This window comes from Aulonocara stuartgranti (genome assembly GCF_965226115.1).
Source record: "Aulonocara stuartgranti genome assembly, chromosome: 11".
NCBI lineage: Eukaryota > Metazoa > Chordata > Actinopteri > Cichliformes > Cichlidae > Aulonocara > Aulonocara stuartgranti.
In genome coordinates, this window is record NC_138947.1 from 30,166,922 (window position 1) to 30,187,318 (window position 20,397).

The window sequence follows — 20,397 nt, forward strand, 5'->3', positions numbered from 1 at the left end:
AGTCTTTATAGTTCTGAATATTCCTTTTTACATGTATAAAGGTGTCTAAGGAAAGGTTTTAAGGCCCACCAAAACTATGGCAAAAGCCCTATTTATATTTTAGATTATGAAAAATGGTCTACAGCACACAAAATTCAAAGCATATTCAATTGCACAGTTCAGTGACCTACTGTATGTCAGTAGATTGCAGATTGCAGTCAACTGAATTCTGCTTTGTTACCTTTCCCGATCCAAGCACGTGATCTTCGCTACATTGGCCACTGTAGGCCAAACTTATCCACGCATTTATTACATCCAGATTGGACTACTGTAACTCCCTCTACTCGGGCCTCCAACACTCCTCTCTTTGCCGGCTCCAGTTAATTCAAAATGCAGCTGCGCGTCTTTTAACAGGTACGAGAATTCATGAACACATAACTCCAATTTTAGCCAAATTACATTGGCTCCCTGTTAAATATCGTATAGATTTTAAAATTCTTTTGTTCACTTTTAATATTTTGAATAATTTAGCGCCCAGTTATCTTTCTGATTTACTCCATTCATACAATCCCAACAGAGCACTTAGATCATCCAACCACAGGCTCCTAGCACAACCTAGGACTCGAATGAAGTCGAGAGGCGACCGGGCCTTTGCATCCGTGGCACCCAGACTCTGGAATAACCTCCCAGTTCATATTCGCACTGCCGAGTCTATCCAGTCTTTTAAATGACGTCTTAAAACGTATTTTTTTACTTTGGCTTTTGATTCTGTCTAGTTGGCTGTTTTAGCTTGTTGCGTTGTTACCTATTGTTTGTTGTCCTCTTTTATTGTTTGTTTTAACTGTCTCATGTTTTTATTGACTGTGAAGCACTGTGGTCAACACTGTTGTTTTAATATGTTCTATATAAATAAATTTTGATTTGATTTGATTTGATTTGAAACTACTGTGGCCGCCGCTCATCTGTAGTGAGTGTAGGCTGTTAGTCTGCTGTTTGTAAGGTTAATTGTTGAGGATATCCCAAACTTTTCTATCAGTTAGCTGCTGTTTTTGCTGCTGTTAGCTGCTGTTAGCCACAGTTAGTGAAAGTTTTTTTGAAGTCTCCAGCCACATAAATAAAAACTGATTATGTGGAACAGCGATGTCCATTTCTACTACTATAGTCAAAAACTAACATCCAGTCCTTTAAGTGACCTCAAAAAGTACTTGTTGTACCTTTGAGTAATATATAACATGAACAGACAGCAATTCAATAGTACTCACACTGTGTGACTTTACAATGTCAATCAGACACAAAACACAGCCCTGCCTCTTAGAATGGCTACGTAAGCCTTCATAATCAGCCATAAAATCTTTTATCACACCTCCTAAATCACCTGATAAATACATACAGAATGACAACATAATTAAAGCTCTGCATCTATATGAAGCTTGCATTAACTCCTCGGGGTACAATTTTTTGCGGTGGAACTATAAATTTCTACCTTTATCTTACAGCAGTTTCTTCTGAAAACATGAAAAAGAAGAAGAAATCACACAATGTCTCCATCCGCTCCAGAGGGCAGTTATGCTCAAATTAATGTTTACAGAAGAAGAAAGTATACTCAAAAGGTTTTCTTTTCTTTCTATGCTCTTCACACATCAATGTGGCAAGAAACAGTCCTATATTCAGTCTTCTTTTTCTAAATTCTCGTTGTTTTCTTTCTTCCCCCATTCATTCATTCATTGCTCTATCTCCATCTCCTAGTCTAACTTGTGTCCTGTGTCTCCTTGTGTACCAATGACATGTAATGACAATGGCGTAAGCACCGATCGATAGGAGTCTGCTTTTGGACTCCTTGGCCACGGGGGACAGAGGCCAGCGTTGATAGCTGGGTGACAGGGACATTGTAGTAGAGTGGCGGGACAAGGTGGGTGGGGGGTGGATGTAATTTCTCTGATGAATCTTCATCCTTATCCCACTCACCGGTCATAATGCGTTGATGACAGGCTAATGAGCGCTGCTTATGTTGAAGTGCACACTCTGTGACAGCTGTCTTTTATTCCTGCTATAAAAGTGTCCAAGAGCCTCATTTCTCAAACTATAAAGCCCTGTTTATGTGAACTTTGAGGACATGTCCATACAAACCAGATAGCTAGTGTTTACCAGAGATGTATACTTACACCTTTAGTCTATAAAAAAGGAAAAATATCCCACCTATTTTACACTGTTGTGCATGTACAACCTGTATGTTTATGTACATATGGTCAACTCATCCATCTGAAGTTTCCAGTAGCTTTAATGTAGAGTACTGTTGTAGACACATGTAGTAAGGAAGTGATAAACATGAACAACATGGCAAACAACGGGTCTAAAATGTTGATCTCTGTAGAATGAAAAGTTGTCTCATGCTGATGTTAAACTGCTCACAGTATGGTAGTTTGATAGTTGTTTTTTTAAGATCCGTTGTATAATATCAAAACTTTCAAAACAGTTTTGGGTTTTTTTGTATTAAAACCAGAGAAAACAAACTGTTTTATCCAATCTCTTCAGAACTTGTTTGGGGACAAAAATAACTACATTAAATGTTGATGAGAAAATGACTCTTCTTCTCATATGATTTATTAGGTTGGGAAATATTTTTCTAATGAGTTTATGATATTGATTGCTATTTTCAACTCTTCTTCAATAAAGCATCATATTCCTGCTGTGAATGGTGGTCTCATTTAGAGTCAAATAAGCATTAAGTCATAGTAGGATTTAGAATTTGACTACCTTTTGATTGGCATATCACTACTGCATGGTATCCAGCACCACTGTACCTAAAGTAACTGGGATTGGTGTTAAACATGTGGCACAGTTTTCCAACAAAATTTTCCCAGAGCAAGTGATTTTCAACATAGCATTTCTAAAAATATTAGTTTTCTTTAGAAAGCATGAATTCTTTCTATTTGCACGAAAGAACAGAATTATTTCAGCAAAAAAATAAATAAAAAAAAACAACTACCACAGTCAGTGTTATTAGCCCCTCGAGAAACTGACCTTTTTGTTGAGCTCTGACACAAACCACTGCTGTGCAATGATGTTCTTTTACTCTGTTATACTCAAAGCTTGTGAAATCAAGTTAAAACTGAGGGATATCTTCCAATTTATACACAGAATAAAAATGCCGAAAACAGAAGACATTCGTTTAGAGGAAAAGAATTGTTGATGCTCACAAAGCAGGAGATGGATATACAAAGTTATCACAGCATTTCCAAGTTTCAAGAACTGGAGTGAGATGTATCATCAAGAAATTCAGAAAAAGCCACACAGTACGGAAGCAAAATACTTCAAAGACTCTGTAAAGCAAACTAGTGAGAGATGTGTCTAAAGACCCCAGAACAACAGCCAAGACTGAAGTACGCTAAGGGCAACCTGGAGAAGGATTATGCTTACTGGAAGTGCGTCCTTTGGTCGGATGAGACAAAACTAGTGCTCTTTGGACACAAACCAGACATGTTGCTTTTATTTGGAGAAAGAAGGAAGAGACACACAACTCAAAGAACATTGTTCACAGTGAAACATGGTGGTGGGTGTATTATGCTGTAGGGATGCTCCTGGAACTGGGAATCTCATCAGGGTGGAAGGAACCACCAACAAGGATGCATGAAGATTTGAAAAGAAAACTGAGTCTGGATGGTCGCTTTGTCTTCCAACATGACAAATGTTTGAAGACTTAACATATGTCACTTCTGGTAAAGAACTACCTCCAGAGGACCAAGTGAAAATTATTGACTGACCTCCTCAAACCCCTGACTTGAATCCCAATGAAAATCTGTTAGTTGAACTGAAGATCAAAGTTTATGACAGAAGACCATTCAAATCTGAAAGAAGGGTTTTCAAAGAAAAATAAACTTAGGATGTTTGGAAAAGTGTGTAAAGAATTCCTTGCTCTGTCTAACAGCACTTGGGAAATATACATATATATATATATATTTTTTTTAAGTTTCATAGGGGGAGCTAATAGTTCTCTCCTCATCTGTAAGTAGTATTTGATTCAAGGCTGTTTAACTAATTCCACCATGAATAACGGATGCTTCTTGCTAACCACGTGAGGCAGTGTAAGCATTAGCTGATGAGCACAACCTCTCTTCTCAGCATCAGTTAAGTACTTTGAAATTAATAATAGGTAAATGTTACATAGGTTCACAATCCTGCATTGTACAATACAGTCACAACCTTGTAGGTCACTTTGCATCTTCACAGATTCAATGTGTTGCACTCAAAGGTGTGCATACACAAAGTTGAGAAATAAGGGTCTTTATTATTTTATAGCTTTTCAACGATCACCCACTGTTCATGAAGCTATAAAAGCAAGTTGATGAAACTATAACTAATGCTGCCATGCACAGAGAACAGTAAAGGGTATAGTCCATGCAAACAAAGGGAAGCATATGAATGAAGGTGGCACTATGAATGTGATTCAACAGTTTTAGAAAACAAGTCTCAGATTGCCAATTACATCTAAAACAGAAGGACTGAACTGAAGGATGGCTATGGAGGAGGAGCACAGTGGAGGAGGGGGTGGTAGGGTGCTTTCACTCAAAGAAAATAATTTATTTCATTGTGATATTAAAATCAATGACATCGATTGAAAGGTGGCTAAAGGTGAGCGTGTACATGATCCTTTAGCTGTGAGAGGCAAAATGTCCAAAAGGGAGGGAAAGAAAGAGAGATGAGGAAAAGGAGGAGTAGAAGAAGAAGAAGAAAAAAAGGTGGCCAAAGGAAAAAGTCACCTCCTAGTTAACAAAGAGGGGAAAGGGAAGAGGAAAAGAGGAAAAAAGAAGGAAGAGAGAGAGAGGGTGGGAGGGAGAAAGGAAAAGGAGTGGGGCTCTTGCCCAGTGGAATCAATACAGAGAGGTGGAGCAGAGTACAATAGCCTCAGAGGAGAGGAGATTCAGTGGTGCAGGTCTAATACTCTCTGTCTCACACACACACACACACACACACACACACACACACACACACACACACTCGCCCCACTCTGAATCCTTTTTGCTCTTGCTTTCTCTTGACATTTCCCTCTATATCCTTCCTCTATTTAATTTCTTTCTCCTTCTCTCTCGCTTTCTTGCTCATTCTGTAGCCACCCTCCACCTCGTGCCACCCATACCCAAACATACACACACAGACACAGTCTGTATGCAGAAGGATGCAGAAGAGAGAGAAGGCCTTCTATCCAAAGAGGCTAACCACAACACAAGCTTTTTTTCTCCTGAAACCAGACACTGAAGTCAAAAACTGACACTCCTGCATGCATGCATGCATGCATACCAGCGAATCAACACACACAGATATATTGTTTCTTAAAACCCAGTCACTTTCACACACAGAGGGCAGAGTCAGAGGCACTTGAATGCAAAAAAGAAGAAGAAAAAAAAAGGTGAAGACTTCAACACACACATACAAAACAGCACACACAACTACTCCAGCTCTATCAGTACTTGAGACTAGTGAGGCTTCAATTAGTTCTTGATGAATGAGCCCATAAGATGCCGCTCTCTCATTTCCCTTGTTGCCAGATATCCAAGCAATCAGAGAGAAATGAATTCTCATTGTGGCATGACTGAGACGAAGATGACGGTGGTAGGGCGGTGGTAGTGGTGGTAGCGGCTTGGGGGAGGAGGGCACTAACATAAATCATTCACCCTCTCCGCTCAGAGCCAGAGCTGAGCTTTGTCACACCAAACCTGACAAGCTTTTGCCGATTTAACATCTTTTGTTTTTTTGTTTTTTTTAGTGCACACTGCACACATCTTGTCGAAGTATTGCACAGAATTGTTGCATTATGCAAGTTTCTAATTGAAATATATTTTTTCAAAAATGTAAGTTTGTTTCTGGTATAATTGTGTAAAGCAAAGGCAATGCATACTCAACTGAGATAAAAGCGTTAAGAGGGTAAATACTGCAAAAGAAAAAGTGCCTTAGTTTTTAGATGTTGACTGCCAGCAAATGCAGATTTTATATATTTTATTTATAACGTGTGTGAACATGTTTGTTGCAGTAAAGTTAGACTCACCATCATCAATGATGCTGACCACGACTCCATGTCCAGTAACGTTGTTCCTCCAAACCGGCATCAAATTCAGGTCAGTCGCATCAGTGTACTCACCCTGTGCAAACTATACACACACAGACACATATATACACAATATTATTAAAATGTTAGCATCACAAAAAAAGTATAATTTCCTTTTTTCTACTTTTTTCCAAGTCTACTTGGTGGCACGCTGATATCCTCACAGAGCCTTGGTCAGTATATTTACTAGCGGACACAGTAAATATACTGTAACAATGGCATAAATCAGATATCAACTGCTTTCTGTTTTTGTTCACTGCAAAAAACAGTCAGTGTGCAATAGGCTCTTAACACTGCAGGTAAAAAAAATAATAGAGACAGTGTTAGATTCTTGTCCATGGCAATCCACTGTGCCGCGGCACATAGGTGTGCCTTGAGAAATGGTCAGGTGTGCCATGGATGATGATCTGGTTTCACCTGGTTAGTACTCTAAGCGATCGGCGTGAGTAACGTGCAGAACAATTACATTCTCTTCCACTAGAGGGCAGTACAACTACCTGCTCTAATTAAATGGGTTGCCAACTGCCATTAAAAACAGAAGAAGACGAAGAAGAAATTACAGAATAGTCATGCTGTGAGACAATGCAGCACGTAATAGCAACAGATAAATATTTGAAAAGAAAAAGTAGTCAATCTGACCTGGGTCCTGGAGAAAATTCCCACCCAGGTGAAGGCCCTAGCATGAGAAGTGGTCAGAAGAAAGCACAAAAGGTATAATGGGGAGAAACCGAGCCAATTCTACTATACCTGATGTGCAGGGAAAAATTATCAATATGCTTTTTGTGAGTTTTTTGTTTGGTGGTGTGCCGTGTGATTTTTCTAATGTGAAATATGTTCCGTGGCTCCGAAAGGTTGGGAAACACTGGTCCTACTGGATGGATGAATGGTCAAAACTTCACTGTGCATTATTATTATTACTGTACTGTATATGAATATATTACCCTCTGAATTTTTGCTACATGTGCATTAATGGAAATGTTTACTTCAGTCGCTGGGTTATGTTAACTTGTGAGGAAACATGTGCACATCCAGTGATACTTTCAGAAACCATATGTACGTTCAAAGTGCCCATAAGAAGCCCGGGGAGTTCATGGACGAGTCACATAGACAGGTCTTTCATCCTTTCACTTCAAACCACACAATCCACCCACACGCACACAAATCCACACACTGCTGTGCAGAAATCCCACCAACGTGAGGCACGAGAACCATCTTGGCAGCTCCCATGAGTCCTAATGGCCCCACACACTACACAGACACATTCCCTTGATAGCTTTAAGTGAAGCTTCAGTCTTGCATCTTCATGCAAACACATTCTCACAGGAGCACAAACCATAAAGGTAGTGCCAAAAGGTAGCGCGCAAGCTGTCTCACCAAAAATGTCAGCAGCTTCCCAAACATCCCCTGCCCACACACACAAAGCCAATCTGATATTCAAAGTGAGTTTTTCAAGAGGCTTCAACTCGGTTGTTGTTATCATGATGAAGAGAGAGAGGGAGAGAACGAGGGGGAGAAGAACACACAATGGAAAAAATGGTTACGAGGTGGTGGCAGTGGGTGGTGGTAGTTGTGGTAGGCAGGACTTGTTTGTGTGTGTCTGTGTGTTTGTGTGTGTGTGTGTGCTTTCATATGTGTGTGTTTTGGGGGCTGCATCTGGGGAGCAGCAATGCTTTGTTGTTGTTGTGTGAATAAAGCTGATGAATGGAGGCAGCTAGCAGGCTAACGTCCACCATAGCACGAGGACCGGCCCAGGGGAAAACGCACACACAACCAAAGGTACACCAAAATAAACTCACACACACACCTTTGTGAACTTGGATATAAGCCCACAGAGAGGCATTTTGAACACTGATTCACCCCACGCAGTCGTAGAGTGATCACCAACAACATACACACACACACGCGCAGAATCATGATCATTCTCTGAAGCACTGAAATATACTAATCATGTGTTTCTCTAGTAAATGAACATTCTGGCACACACAAGCACAAATGCACACATGATCAAAGACATATACCCTTGGAGTTTTGGAAAGTTCATGCAACAAGAGAAAACAACAGTGGCACTTTTTCTATGCAGAAGACACACATGTAAACAGAGTGATAACATAACAATCTCTGGCTTCCCTGCCTTTATCGCAGCTGCCCCTCAGTGAAAACATACACACACTCTCTCTCATATAAACACACAGTAGGCACGCTCAAGATGCTGCGTGGATTTCAGAGGCTTTGAATGAGCTCCTCAGGAGGGGCTTGACTCAGTCTAACAAAAAGGGTACAATAGGCTCCACTTGCCTTGTGTGTGTACAGGTGGGTATAGCCCATCAGGTACAGCTTTTAGCGAACATACATGCCCGACTAGCACACACACACACACACACAAACATATATTTGTCTGGTCCTGGCAGGCTACCAACCCTGAGCAGATTACTGACCCTCAATCAATATCTACGTCCACCAGAGGCTGATTAAACACAACAGAACGAAAGCAGGAGAGCAGGGCTACTGAGCAGGAGAGAGAGGGAGGGCCAGACAGAGAGAGCAATGTCCTCAACGTTAAAGACGCCTTTCATTTTTCTTGATTAATGAGTGATTGATAATTATGTTCTATTTCTCAGTTCATGCAATCATTCCATAAAGTTAACGTTAATCCGCTTAGTGTCATACTGCATGCTCCAGCACATGAATCATACTGCGCTGCATAAACAATCTTGTCAATAACCTTCTTAAATCGAGAGAGGTGACTATGTGCAACAAAATCGTGCTTATAAGAAAAGAAACCGTCAGATTTTTTTTCCCCTCACTAGTGCTTCATATGCCCCCATCATCTCTCCTGACTTCCTCTGTTTCTGTCTTCACCTCCCTCCACCCCCATCCTGACTTTCACCCCTTCATCTTGCCCTGAGAGCTGAGGTGTCAATCATTCTGTTGCCGGTTGCTCTGGTGAATCTCTGACCCCGCCCCTCCTCCTCCTCGCGCTGCCAGATTACGCCCTCGTATGTCAGTCAAGAACGTCTGCCCTGACGATTGGACGAGCCCTGGTTGCCCTGTATTAGTAATAAACCAGACACTAATACAGGCTGTTGAATTGTTGACTACACTTTGGTAAGAGTAAAAGAATTATTAAGACCTATCAAGGAATTTATAAAGCATAAGTTACATAATGTAACCAGTTGTGTAAATGCAAACATAATCTAAAGAAAAAAAACAGGGACAGGGTTTCTCAATAAGCAGCTTTCCTATTCAGCTGTTTACTGAGCTTTAATATACTTTTTGGTATCAACCGAATGTGTCAGGAAAGGTACTCAAGGCTGTTAAGCGCATACGTTTCTGAAATAAACTGAAACTTGTGTGCTTAAACACATTTTTAAAAAATTAATAACAGCTTACGAAGAGTCATAGACATAACTGTGACAATATAATGACCAGTGTTGGTTTTTTCCCCTCAGAAAAGATTCATTCAACAAACATTTCTAAAGACAGTTCCAGAACTTTGTGTCTTAAAGTTACAGTGTCTAAAATGTTCAATGCTAGATGTCAGTAGACTGCAGATATCAATTAACTGAGGCTTTCTCGCCCCTCCCAATTCAAGTACATAAGTCTAGCTACTTTGGCTGCTGTAGGAAAAACATGTTTTAGTCAGGTCAGAAAGATCAAAAATATGAAATTTAGACTGTACCCCATAACAACCATGGCCAGCCGGCGTGTTTCTGCTATGTTTGAACCAGATTCGCTCTGGAGTTTTTCCCCATGTGTTAAAGTCCACTGTTTACCTCAGCTGTCAATGCCGGGCGAGAAACCTCCACCTTTATTTACTCCAGGAGTGGGGGAACTCCAGGCCTCAAGGGCCGGTGTAATGCAGGTTTTAGACGTGTCCTTGATCCAACACAGCTGATTTAAATGGCTAAATGACATCCTCAACATGTCTTGAAGTTCTCCAGAGGTCTGGTAACAAACTAATCATGTGATTCAGGTGTGTTGACCCAAGGTGAGATTTAAAACCTGCAGGACACCGGCCCTCAGGGCCTGGAGTTCCCCAACCCTGATTTACTTTGTAAGGGGCTGTAAAACGTTGTGGACGGACTCTAATATACAGCTCACTGAGTCAGAGAAGCTCACTTCTAAATGATGACAGCCATACTGAGGTGCGTTATTGAACATATGCTGAGCAGTCGGCAAGCGCTACTGTTTTTCGCGCTGTTAGCTACTCTTAGCCTCTTAGCCTGCTGTTAACACAAGAAATATTGTTGGACTCTGACACTTAGCAAATTAGCTCTCATACTATGTAAGAATGTAATCAAATCAGCAGGAATGTGGGATTCTCTTGAACCTTAACATTAGCTGGTTTAATGTCAGCTTATAAACAGCTGTTGTTGTTGTTTAGCCGGCTCTTGTCTGGTGTACAGAGACAGGAAGGTCATCTAATGTAGCTGACAATAACTAACTGCAACAATATTGGGAATAAATAAGTATATTTATGCACATTACAGTTTCGGAGACGAGGCTTGAGATAAGGAGGAAGAGGATGATATCATGCAAACTCTAAAATTAACTTGAAATTCTGATTGAGATGCTAATCTGTGAATTTTGACTACTTGAAATATTTTATAATAAAAGGCTATAGATGCAGCTATTAAATAATTTGTACGTTATTAAAAAATAAGATATTTTATCAAAAAATATGCCTTTTTATACCCAAGCATCCTGTCACTTTGCTCCTTTTGGTCTTCTCAAACATAGTGTACAAGTATCGTCCAAACAGGATGAACAAGACTCTGCAGAATGGATGAGCATGTCTTGTTGTTGCAGCCCAGTTGTGTGTCAGTGTTGCTCCGAGCCTCATCAATCCCTGACATCTGTCTCAGTTCAACATGGACAACCCCCTTCACCTCCTCTCTCGCTCGCTCTTTCCTCCTCCACAATCCCCCCCATCTCTCTATCGTCCGTCTCACTCTCCAGTCACACATGAAAGCCTGCCTGACTTATGCCTGTCAGAGGAACATCCTTCAACATGAAGATGAGAAAAGTCGGGGTGGGGCTTCCAGATAAGACCAATGAACACATACAAACACACACTACTACACATACACTTACACATAAATACACCCACCAGTTCCCACTGCATGGGCCAGAGAGGGTCATTGAAGGTGAGGGACTGGTCACTCTTATTCTCTTCGGGCTGCTTGTCAGTTTCAGACTCTTTCCTGTGGGGACCTGCAAGCACACACAAATATCATGTATAAACGTGTGCATGTAGTCTTTCTTTCCTTGTCCTGAACTCTGATTTCAGGACATCCCTGGTTCCCAACCAATGGCGCAAGGCCTCCCAGATCTCCTTTTTCTCCGCTGAGGTGGAATTCTACTGGCAGATTACCATATCATTAGCATATTATTAGCATCTCATTGCTGCAGAACAGCTTGGCTCGCTGTCTGCAGAAGAGCCATCAGCCCATCAAGGCCTGCACCTTTCCTTCCCTACATTTAATGTTACACCGACTGCCACTCGTTTTCACCCATGCACAACCCTCTCTCTCAGTGCTCTCTACTATCTTCTCGCTATCAGTTTGTTTGATAATTTCTTGAACTGCCAAATTAATTGATATCACACTAGCCTTTTCTGGAAGTGACTGTAATGAAACATCCCACACAAGTATAAATATATCTCAAGTATTAGGATTAATAGGAGATCATTTGGTTCCAAACCAATTTAAATTTTCTTGCACGACTCTCTCCAGTGTAGCATTGCTATGAAACAAATAATAATTACAGTTGCTTTACCTTAATAGACTCTGATTAGGAATTGTGTTTTACCGCATGTAAAACACAAATTTAAAATCTGCCTCTGGACACATGACCCAGTATGCAGAGTGTTGTCAGTAAAGCTAACTTATAACAGTAGAGAACCACAAGTATAGTATTGTTAGAGAGATTCTTCCAAGTCTTTCAGTTAAAAAAATACTTTTTTTCATATAAAGTAATGTGAATGTAGTTGAATACCACAATTAAAGACAATTAACAATACGCTAATGTATATCTGGACCTTTGGGAGACGAATGTGTCCCATTCTCGTTGTTCAAGAGTCCTGGGTCTCCTTTGTCATATTTATCATTTCATTGTGCATCAAATGTGTTCAACTGATGAAAGATCTGGACTGCAGACAGGCCAATTCAGTACCCGGACTCTTCTAATATGAAGCCATACAATAGATGCATGATTTAGTTGAGCATTTCTGGTTGAAATATATGCGGCATTCCATAAAAAGATGTTTGTATGGGACTCTATGTCACTTAAAATCTGTATATATATTTCAGTGCTGATGCTTCCTTTCCAGATGTGCAAGCTGCCTTTTCCATAGGCAATAAAGTACCCCCATGCCACCAGAGATGCTGGCTTTTCAACTGAGCACTGACAACAAGCCAGATGGTCCAATTCCTCTTAAGTCCTGAGGATGTGGCATCTATGCTTTCCAAAAAGAATTCCATACTTCGATTTGTCTGACAGAACAGTTTTTATTTTATTTTAAATGAGCTTTGGTCCAGAGACGACAGCAGTGTTTCTGGATTATGTTCAAGTATGACTTCTTCTCAGCATGATAAAGCTTTAACCTGCACTTGTGGATGGCACAACACACTCTGTTCATAGACAGTTATTTTTGGAAGTATTCGTGAGCTCATGCAGGGTTTTTTCATGTCAGTCATGCCTGTTTTTAAATGTAGTGTTGCCTGACGACCAGAACAACACAGACATTCATTACTGATTTTCAGAAATGGGGTTGTATTTTTATTAAACATTAATAAAATACGAAATTTTAATTCACCATGACAAATTTTCTTGATCACTTTGCTTTACTGTTTAACTTCAAGTATCGACATGTGTTTAAGTAAATATGCAAGGACAGTATAGGACAAATACATGAATGTAAATCAAATCCAACACAATTAAAAAAGAAAGAAATGTTAAAATATAATTTTTACATACATTCTCTGGGATTTTAGATCACTTTAGGAAGTAAAATGATTAAACTGTGTAAAATAAAACTGCTCAAGGTTGCCTTGTCCCTTGCAGATGGTGTGGTATGATTCTCTGATTTTATTGTTAATATTATATACTGTAAATAATGAGATATTCAAAGTCTTAGCAATATTACATTGAGAAAAATTATTTTGAAGTTGTTTCACAATTTCTAGACACATTTGTTTTGCAGACTGAAGAACCTCTTCCCATCTTTACCTCTGAGAAACGCTGCCTCTCTAAGATGGTCTTTTTATATAGCTATATTTATATAGCTAGCAATCACCCACTGATGCTCTTATGGCAGTTTTTCAGCTCAGGTCAGTATCTATTCATCTTCAGGGATGATATGGTTGAGTACAAATTCACTGAATTCAGAGTATATGAGGACATGCGTCCATATAGTCTGAATTCAAAGAGTTATAACACTAAGATAGCGGTATACTGGAAGCCAAACAGCTGACAGCATTATAGTGCCAGGATTTTAAATGACACAGTACTGGATTTAACAGACTATATATATATATATATATATATATATATATATATATAGATATATAGATATATAGATATATATATATATATTAGGGGTGCAACGATATTCGTATCGATATTGAACCGTTCGATACAGTGCTTTCGGTTCGGTACGCATATGTATCGAACAATACAACATTTGTAATTTATTTTATCAATTTTCCTTCTGACGATGCTGTCTGTGTTGAGCGCTCAGTGAATCTGTGTTCGACTACTCCGCCTAGGCTGCACTGTCGAGCGCAGATCCACTGAGCGCTCAACACAGACAGCATAGTCAGAAGGAAGAGCGCAGGGCAAGCTAGCGAGACAGAAGTTAAGCTCTACTTGCAACAGGCAAATTGAACCTCATTCAGATCTGGCGTTTGGAATTATTTTGGTTTTCATGTGACGTATGACCCTGAAGGTAAGCGAGTCATGGACTAAAGTAAAACAGTATGTTGGATGTGCCATGCAATGCTCAATTACATTGGTGTGAACTAGTGTGTTAGCGCAGTTAGCTCGTTAACGTGTTGGCCGTCTAGCCCCATGCACGGAGCGATCGGCGGTAGCTTGTTAACGGAGATTTGCCGTGTTGTGGCGTTAAGGTCATTTCAACGAGATTAACCTGAAAGCACTAGTGGGAACACAACGAATATGACTGCACATTTACGCCGACATCATCCTAGTGCAAAGACAAGTGGAAGCAGACAAAAAAAAGCAAGCATGCTACTAACTTTAGCCGAGTCATTTAGACAGCTGTTAGCACATGATTCTCCTTATGCTGCTGAGAATATAGCCCAGAAGAAGCGGATAGTATAGCTTTTATTTTGGAAAGAGACATTTCTCTGTAATAAACTCTCTTTTCCAAAGATGAGTGATTCCTCAATCAGATACAGGGCTTGCAATATCGCTAGCCCGACGTCCTGGAGCTAGCGATTTTTTCAGTCGGGCTACCAAAATCTTTCTCTTCCCTGCCCGTCGGGCTATTGTAGGAAAAATATATGTCAATGCTTTTGCATTCTTTCAGAAATGTAGCTGGGTAATTATGTCATTGGCATCGGTGAGCCACTGTCAATATGTGACATATTGAAGTCGCGTTTGAATTTGCACTTGTTTTTTTGCTTTCACTTTGCAATCGTGCGAACTGTGTATAGAGAGCGACAGCACTGATCTGTGAGTGATGATAATTTGTGCACCAATTCCTCTGACATCGTCTTATTAATCGTTAGCTTACTATGCAAACATGACAAGTGAAATCTCCCGCAGCAAGCTTAAACATGTGAGAGGTTGATCGCGCAGAGAATCGCTGAGCTTATGTGAGTGAGTGTGTAAAAGCATTTCAGTTCTGCTGAGCCATGTATATATATATATATATATATATATATATATATATACACACACACACATATATATATATACACATATATATACATATATATACACACACACACATATATATATATACACATATATATACATATATATATATATATACATATACAAACACCCAGCACGCCCCTGCGGGCGGTTTATCCTTCAAGCTCGGGTCCTCTACCAGAGGCCTGGGAGCTTGAGGGTCCTGCGCAGTATCTTAGCTGTTCCCAGGACTGCGCTCTTCTGGACAGAGATCTCCGATGTTATTCCCGGGATCTGCTGGAGCCACTCGCCTAGCTTGGGAGTCACCGCACCTAGTGCTCCGATTACCACGGGGACCACCGTTACCTTCACCCTCCACATCCTCTCGAGCTCTTCTCTGAGCCCTTGGTATTTCTCCAGCTTCTCGTGTTCCTTCTTCCTGATATTGCTGTCATTCGGAACCGCTACATCGATCACTACGGCCATCTTCTTCTGTTTGTCTACCACCACTATGTCCGGTTGGTTAGCCACCACCATTTTGTCCGTCTGTATCTGGAAGTCCCACAGGATCTTAGCTCGGTCATTCTCCACCACCCTTGGGGGCATCTCCCATTTTGACCTCGGGACTTCTAGGTTATACTCGGCACAGATGTTCCTGTACACTATGCCGGCCACTTGGTTATGGCGTTCCATGTATGCCTTGCCTGCTAGCATCTTGCACCCTGCTGTTATGTGCTGGATTGTCTCTGGGGCATCTTTACACAGCCTGCACCTGGGGTCTTGCCTGGTGTGATAGACCCCAGCCTCTATGGATCTTGTACTCAGAGCTTGTTCTTGTGCTGCCATGATTAGTGCCTCTGTGCTGTCTTTCAGTCCAGCTTTGTCCAGCCATATATATATATATATATATATATACATATATATATATATATATACATACATATATATATATATCTCTATCTATATATATATCTCTATCTATATATATATATATATATATATATCTCTATCTATCTATCTATCTATCTATCTATCTATCTATCTATATATATATATATATATATATATATATATATATATATATATATATATATATATATATATATATATACACACTGTATATATACACACACTACTGCCATCAAATCCAGCCGCCCACATAACAGTGAATACCTGCAAATTAAATAGAATATTATCCTCCAAAATATTTTCTCCACCATCTATGCTCAGATCTATGTGGACTGAAGAGGTTGTACACCGGTTGTGTATACTTGTAGAAGACAAATATGAACCTCTTCTTCAGCGCACGATGCAGCTGGAACATGACCAGAGGACCCTGAAATTCTTTAATGTTTAAATTTTCATTATACAGTCATTTGAAAAAATAATTACATCCCACTGAAACGGCAGGCTTTTTGGACGTATTTGGACAAGCAAACATTTGATCCACTTTGAAACAGTGCCCACAGATAAGGAGATAATCAAAAGAAAAATATCAAAAGATGCAATTTTCTTCTGTGAAAAGAGTATGCCCACCCTTCGCTTCAGAAGCTAGTATGTCGACCTTTTAACAGAAAAATAAAAAAAAATCTTGTAGGCGTTTTGCTCAATTACCCACCAGTCTTTGACAACGGCTTGCTAAAATTTTTTGACCCTTCTTCCATGCAAAATTCCTTCAGTTGCGAGATGTTTGAGTGCTTTCTTACATGTACTGCCAGTTTCAAATCCCACAACATTTTGATGGGATTTTTCCTGGGGTTTTTTTTTCAATAAAAATTGTTTTTTCTTTTCTAACAATGTCTTGGTGGAATTGTTTGTTTAGGATAATCCTGCTGAGAGGTCCACTTCCAGTTCACCTTTCAGACAAATAACCATATATTATCTTTCAGCTCTTTGATATGATGCTGAATTCATGGCCGAATCACTGACCCCAAGTTGTGCAAGAAAACCACACCAAAGCATGACATTTCCACACAGTTCATATGAGTTTCTTCTCCTCAAAAGCCACCTTTGGTCTGATCCAAACATGTCAACTTTTGTTGTGGCCAAACAACTACTTTTGATTTGTCTGTCCAGTGGACATTTTTCCAAAAGCCCTGGTCTTTACCTTTACAGTCACTGGCAAACTGCTGTGCACTATTAAACATTGTGAGGCCAAATTAGTATAATCTCTTTCTGACAATACAAATATACATTTTCCCAACAACATTTGGCAGTTATGGGCAGATTCTGTCATGAGACTTCTTTTAGCAGCGCAGCTCCTGTGATGAATCTGCTGGGGTAGCCGGTCCCAAAAAAATCTAATTGGCAGTCAAGTTGAATCTTTCTCAGTTATAGATGAAGTTCTACTTTTTCTGCTTCTTCTGGCTGCTCCCTTGAGTGGTTGTCACAGCAGATAATCTTTCTCCACCTCACCCTATCGCTAGCGTCCTCCAATGTCACACCAGCCCCCACATGTCCCGCTTCACTACATCCTTCCTGCACACGTACCATCTCAACTTTGCCGCTCTAACTTTATCTCTAAAATGCTCGACCTGAGGTGTCTTTCTGATGTACTCATCTTAATCTTATTACTCCTCACAAAAACCTTGGTATCTTCAGATCTGCCACCTCCACCTCGGCCTCCTGCCTGTTCGTCAAAGCAGCTCTCTGCAATTTCTCTTCAGATCTTGATGGTTCACCACACTTCGATAACAATTGGAACACCAGACGCTGGATGTGAGAGGTTGAAATAACACATGTTCCACCTGTCTCTCCCCAAGGAGGCTCTAATCATTGGCACCTAATCAGGACCTGATTCTAACATTATCAGTCTGACAGTGTTGGTAATATTGGGATACACTTCCTCTCTTTCATGCTTCTGATTTGTTCTTATTGATTTATTTCTTAAAAAATATTTGACAGTGGCTAGCGTAGTGGCTTACACATTTGCCTAATTAGCGAAAGATCCCAAGTTTGTTTCTGTGAAGGGACACAGTTCCCTTTGGGGTTTTGTCAGGAAGGGAATGTTGTGTGGAAATCTCCTTTACTGACAAATCTGTTGTCAGTAAAGGAGCAGTTGAATATAGTTATATTTTATAATGACATCTAATATGTAACAACACAACTTCTTATCTTTTAGTCTTCAAATGGTTTGTGTTTGCTTGTCCAAATATGTCAAACAGGTTATCTGCAGGTTAAATATATCACGTGTAGTAAGGTCCATATTTTTGAGACATTTTGCTTCTGGACACCAATACAGTGGATTTAAATCAAACAGTCAAGATGTGACTGAAGCTTTAATTGTACTGTATTAAATGTTTAGGAATTACACACATTTGTGCATGTAGAGCCAGTAGAGACTCAAAGGTTATTGGACAATTAACTGATACATGTTTCATGATTAGGCCTGTTCCCTTCTTATTCCATGGCAACTTAAGCTGACAAAAGATCGGAAGTTGATTCCAGTAGTTCGATGTCCATTTCGTAACTGTTCACTAGAACTCTCAATATGAAGTTATGAAGAAATGTCAGTGCAAGTTAAGGGAGCCATCCTGAGACTGGAATATCAAAATAAACCTCTCAGAGAGATAGCAAAACTTATGTAGTAGCTAAAACAACAATTTGGTAAACATTCTTCATAAAAAAGAAGAAGAAAAAAAACGACCCGACTCAGCAATACCAAAAGGCCTGAAAGACAACTAAAGTGTAAAATAAGTGAGATATTCCCATGATTAAGATAAACACCTTCACAACACCCAACCTAGTCAAGAACACTGTCAAGGAGGCAGCAGTATCATTGTTCAAGTCTACAATCAAGATATACCTTAATGAATGGTAATACAGAGAATTTACAACAAAGTGCAAACCACTGGTTACACTCAAGAACATAAAGAAAGGCCAGATTAGACTTCGTCAGAAAACCTCTAATAAACTGTTCTGACAAATAGGCTTGAGGAAGAGAAACCAAGATTAACTTGTGTCAGAATGATGGGAAGAGGAAAGTATAGAGGAGGAGAGAAACAGTTTTGTGATCCAAAGCATACCACACCATCTGTCAAACATGCCCATACCATATATATGGTTACTGAAGGCAAAACTCAAGGCTTTCTTTCTGTCTTTCTTTCTTTTCTGACCATCTTTTACATTTTTCCACTATGAATTGTTAACAAAGGAAACCCTGATTACTTTCCTAGTTTCAAATGCTGTATAGAAAATTTATTGTACCAAATCATAAATTCAGTTTACTATTACCATTTGTATTCTGTGCTTGAATAGAGTTTAGGATGCCATAATGAGGCTTTTCCACCCTGCCAAGTAACATGCTTGTTACTTGGCAGGGTGGAATGCTCGTATTTGAGATATTTAATACTGGCACACTTTAATGAACATTGGCAGCTCGAATTCAAAAATACTTGCAAAAACATTGTACTTGAAAAGTTCACATCGGTCAAAGAGTGCATTCTCTTTCTTTATTTCTTTATTCTTTATGTACATAAACACACAGCTGCGATGTTGATCCACCGTATCACGGCTTTTTTATCTCCATTGTACATTTTCTATCATTTGTCAGAGCGGAAGCTAAGCGGATGATAATACACAAGAACAGACAAGAAAGACTGAGAGCACTGCAGCAGGACGTGAGCCAGCACATTCTTCTGCAAACACAGCCACCAATTCCCATCACACACACACACACACACACACAAACTCATTTTAATATCTTAGTGAGGACATCTCATTGACATAATGCTTTCACTAGCCGCTTACCCAAACGCTAACCATCAAAAGTGAATTCCTAACCCCCAGCCTAATCCTAAACCTAACGTAATTGTAACCCTAACACTAAAACCACATTTTGAGCCTCAAAACTTGTGAGAATGGGCATTTTGTCCCCATAAGTGACCATTGGTCCCCACTAGTAGTAGCATGCCAGTTTTCTGTCCTCACAAAGATGTCTAAACATGCACACACACACAGACACACAGTCATCAGTGGTTTACTGTTGTAAAGCTTACAGTGATCTATTCAAACACAGTAAAACACCTGCAAAAGACACATAGATATTTAATATACCTATGATCAAAAGTATTACTAAACTGTACTACTAAAAATGTTTGTAATTCTGTCTCCCTCTCTCTCTCCCCTATTCACATACATATATACTGGAATTACTAAAATGTGTAATATCTACAGTGGGGCAAAAAAGTATTTAGTCAGCCACCGATTGTGCAAGTTCCCCCACCTAAAATGATGACAGAGGTCAGTAATTTGCACCAGAGGTACACTTCAACTGTGAGAGACAGAATGTGAAAAAAAAGTCCATGAATTCACATGGTAGGATTTGTAAAGAATTTATTCGTAAATCAGGGTGGAAAATAAGTATTTGGTCAATAACAAAAATACAACTCAATACTTTGTAACATAACCTTTGTTGGCAATAACAGAGGTCAAACGTT

The 20,397-nt window shown here is 39.8% G+C and overlaps 1 protein-coding gene across 5 annotated transcripts in view; it reads right to left on the bottom strand.

The window, feature by feature from the left end:
* LOC309717018 (PC3-like endoprotease variant B) overlaps nucleotides 1-20,397 on the bottom strand; it is a 232,501-nt gene that overhangs the window by 170,743 nt on the left and 41,361 nt on the right. For 4 of the 5 annotated variants that reach the window (XM_082551213.1, XM_082551215.1, XM_082551214.1 and 1 more), the window contains exons 5-6: nucleotides 11,190-11,293; nucleotides 6,020-6,122 (exon numbers count right to left, since the gene is read on the bottom strand). In XM_082551213.1, coding sequence (XP_082407339.1) covers nucleotides 6,020-6,122; nucleotides 11,190-11,293 — 207 coding nt within the window. Of the gene's footprint in view, nucleotides 1-6,019; nucleotides 6,123-11,173; nucleotides 11,294-20,397 lie in introns of all 5 variants that reach the window. The other variant, XM_082551216.1, reaches the window with a different exon arrangement.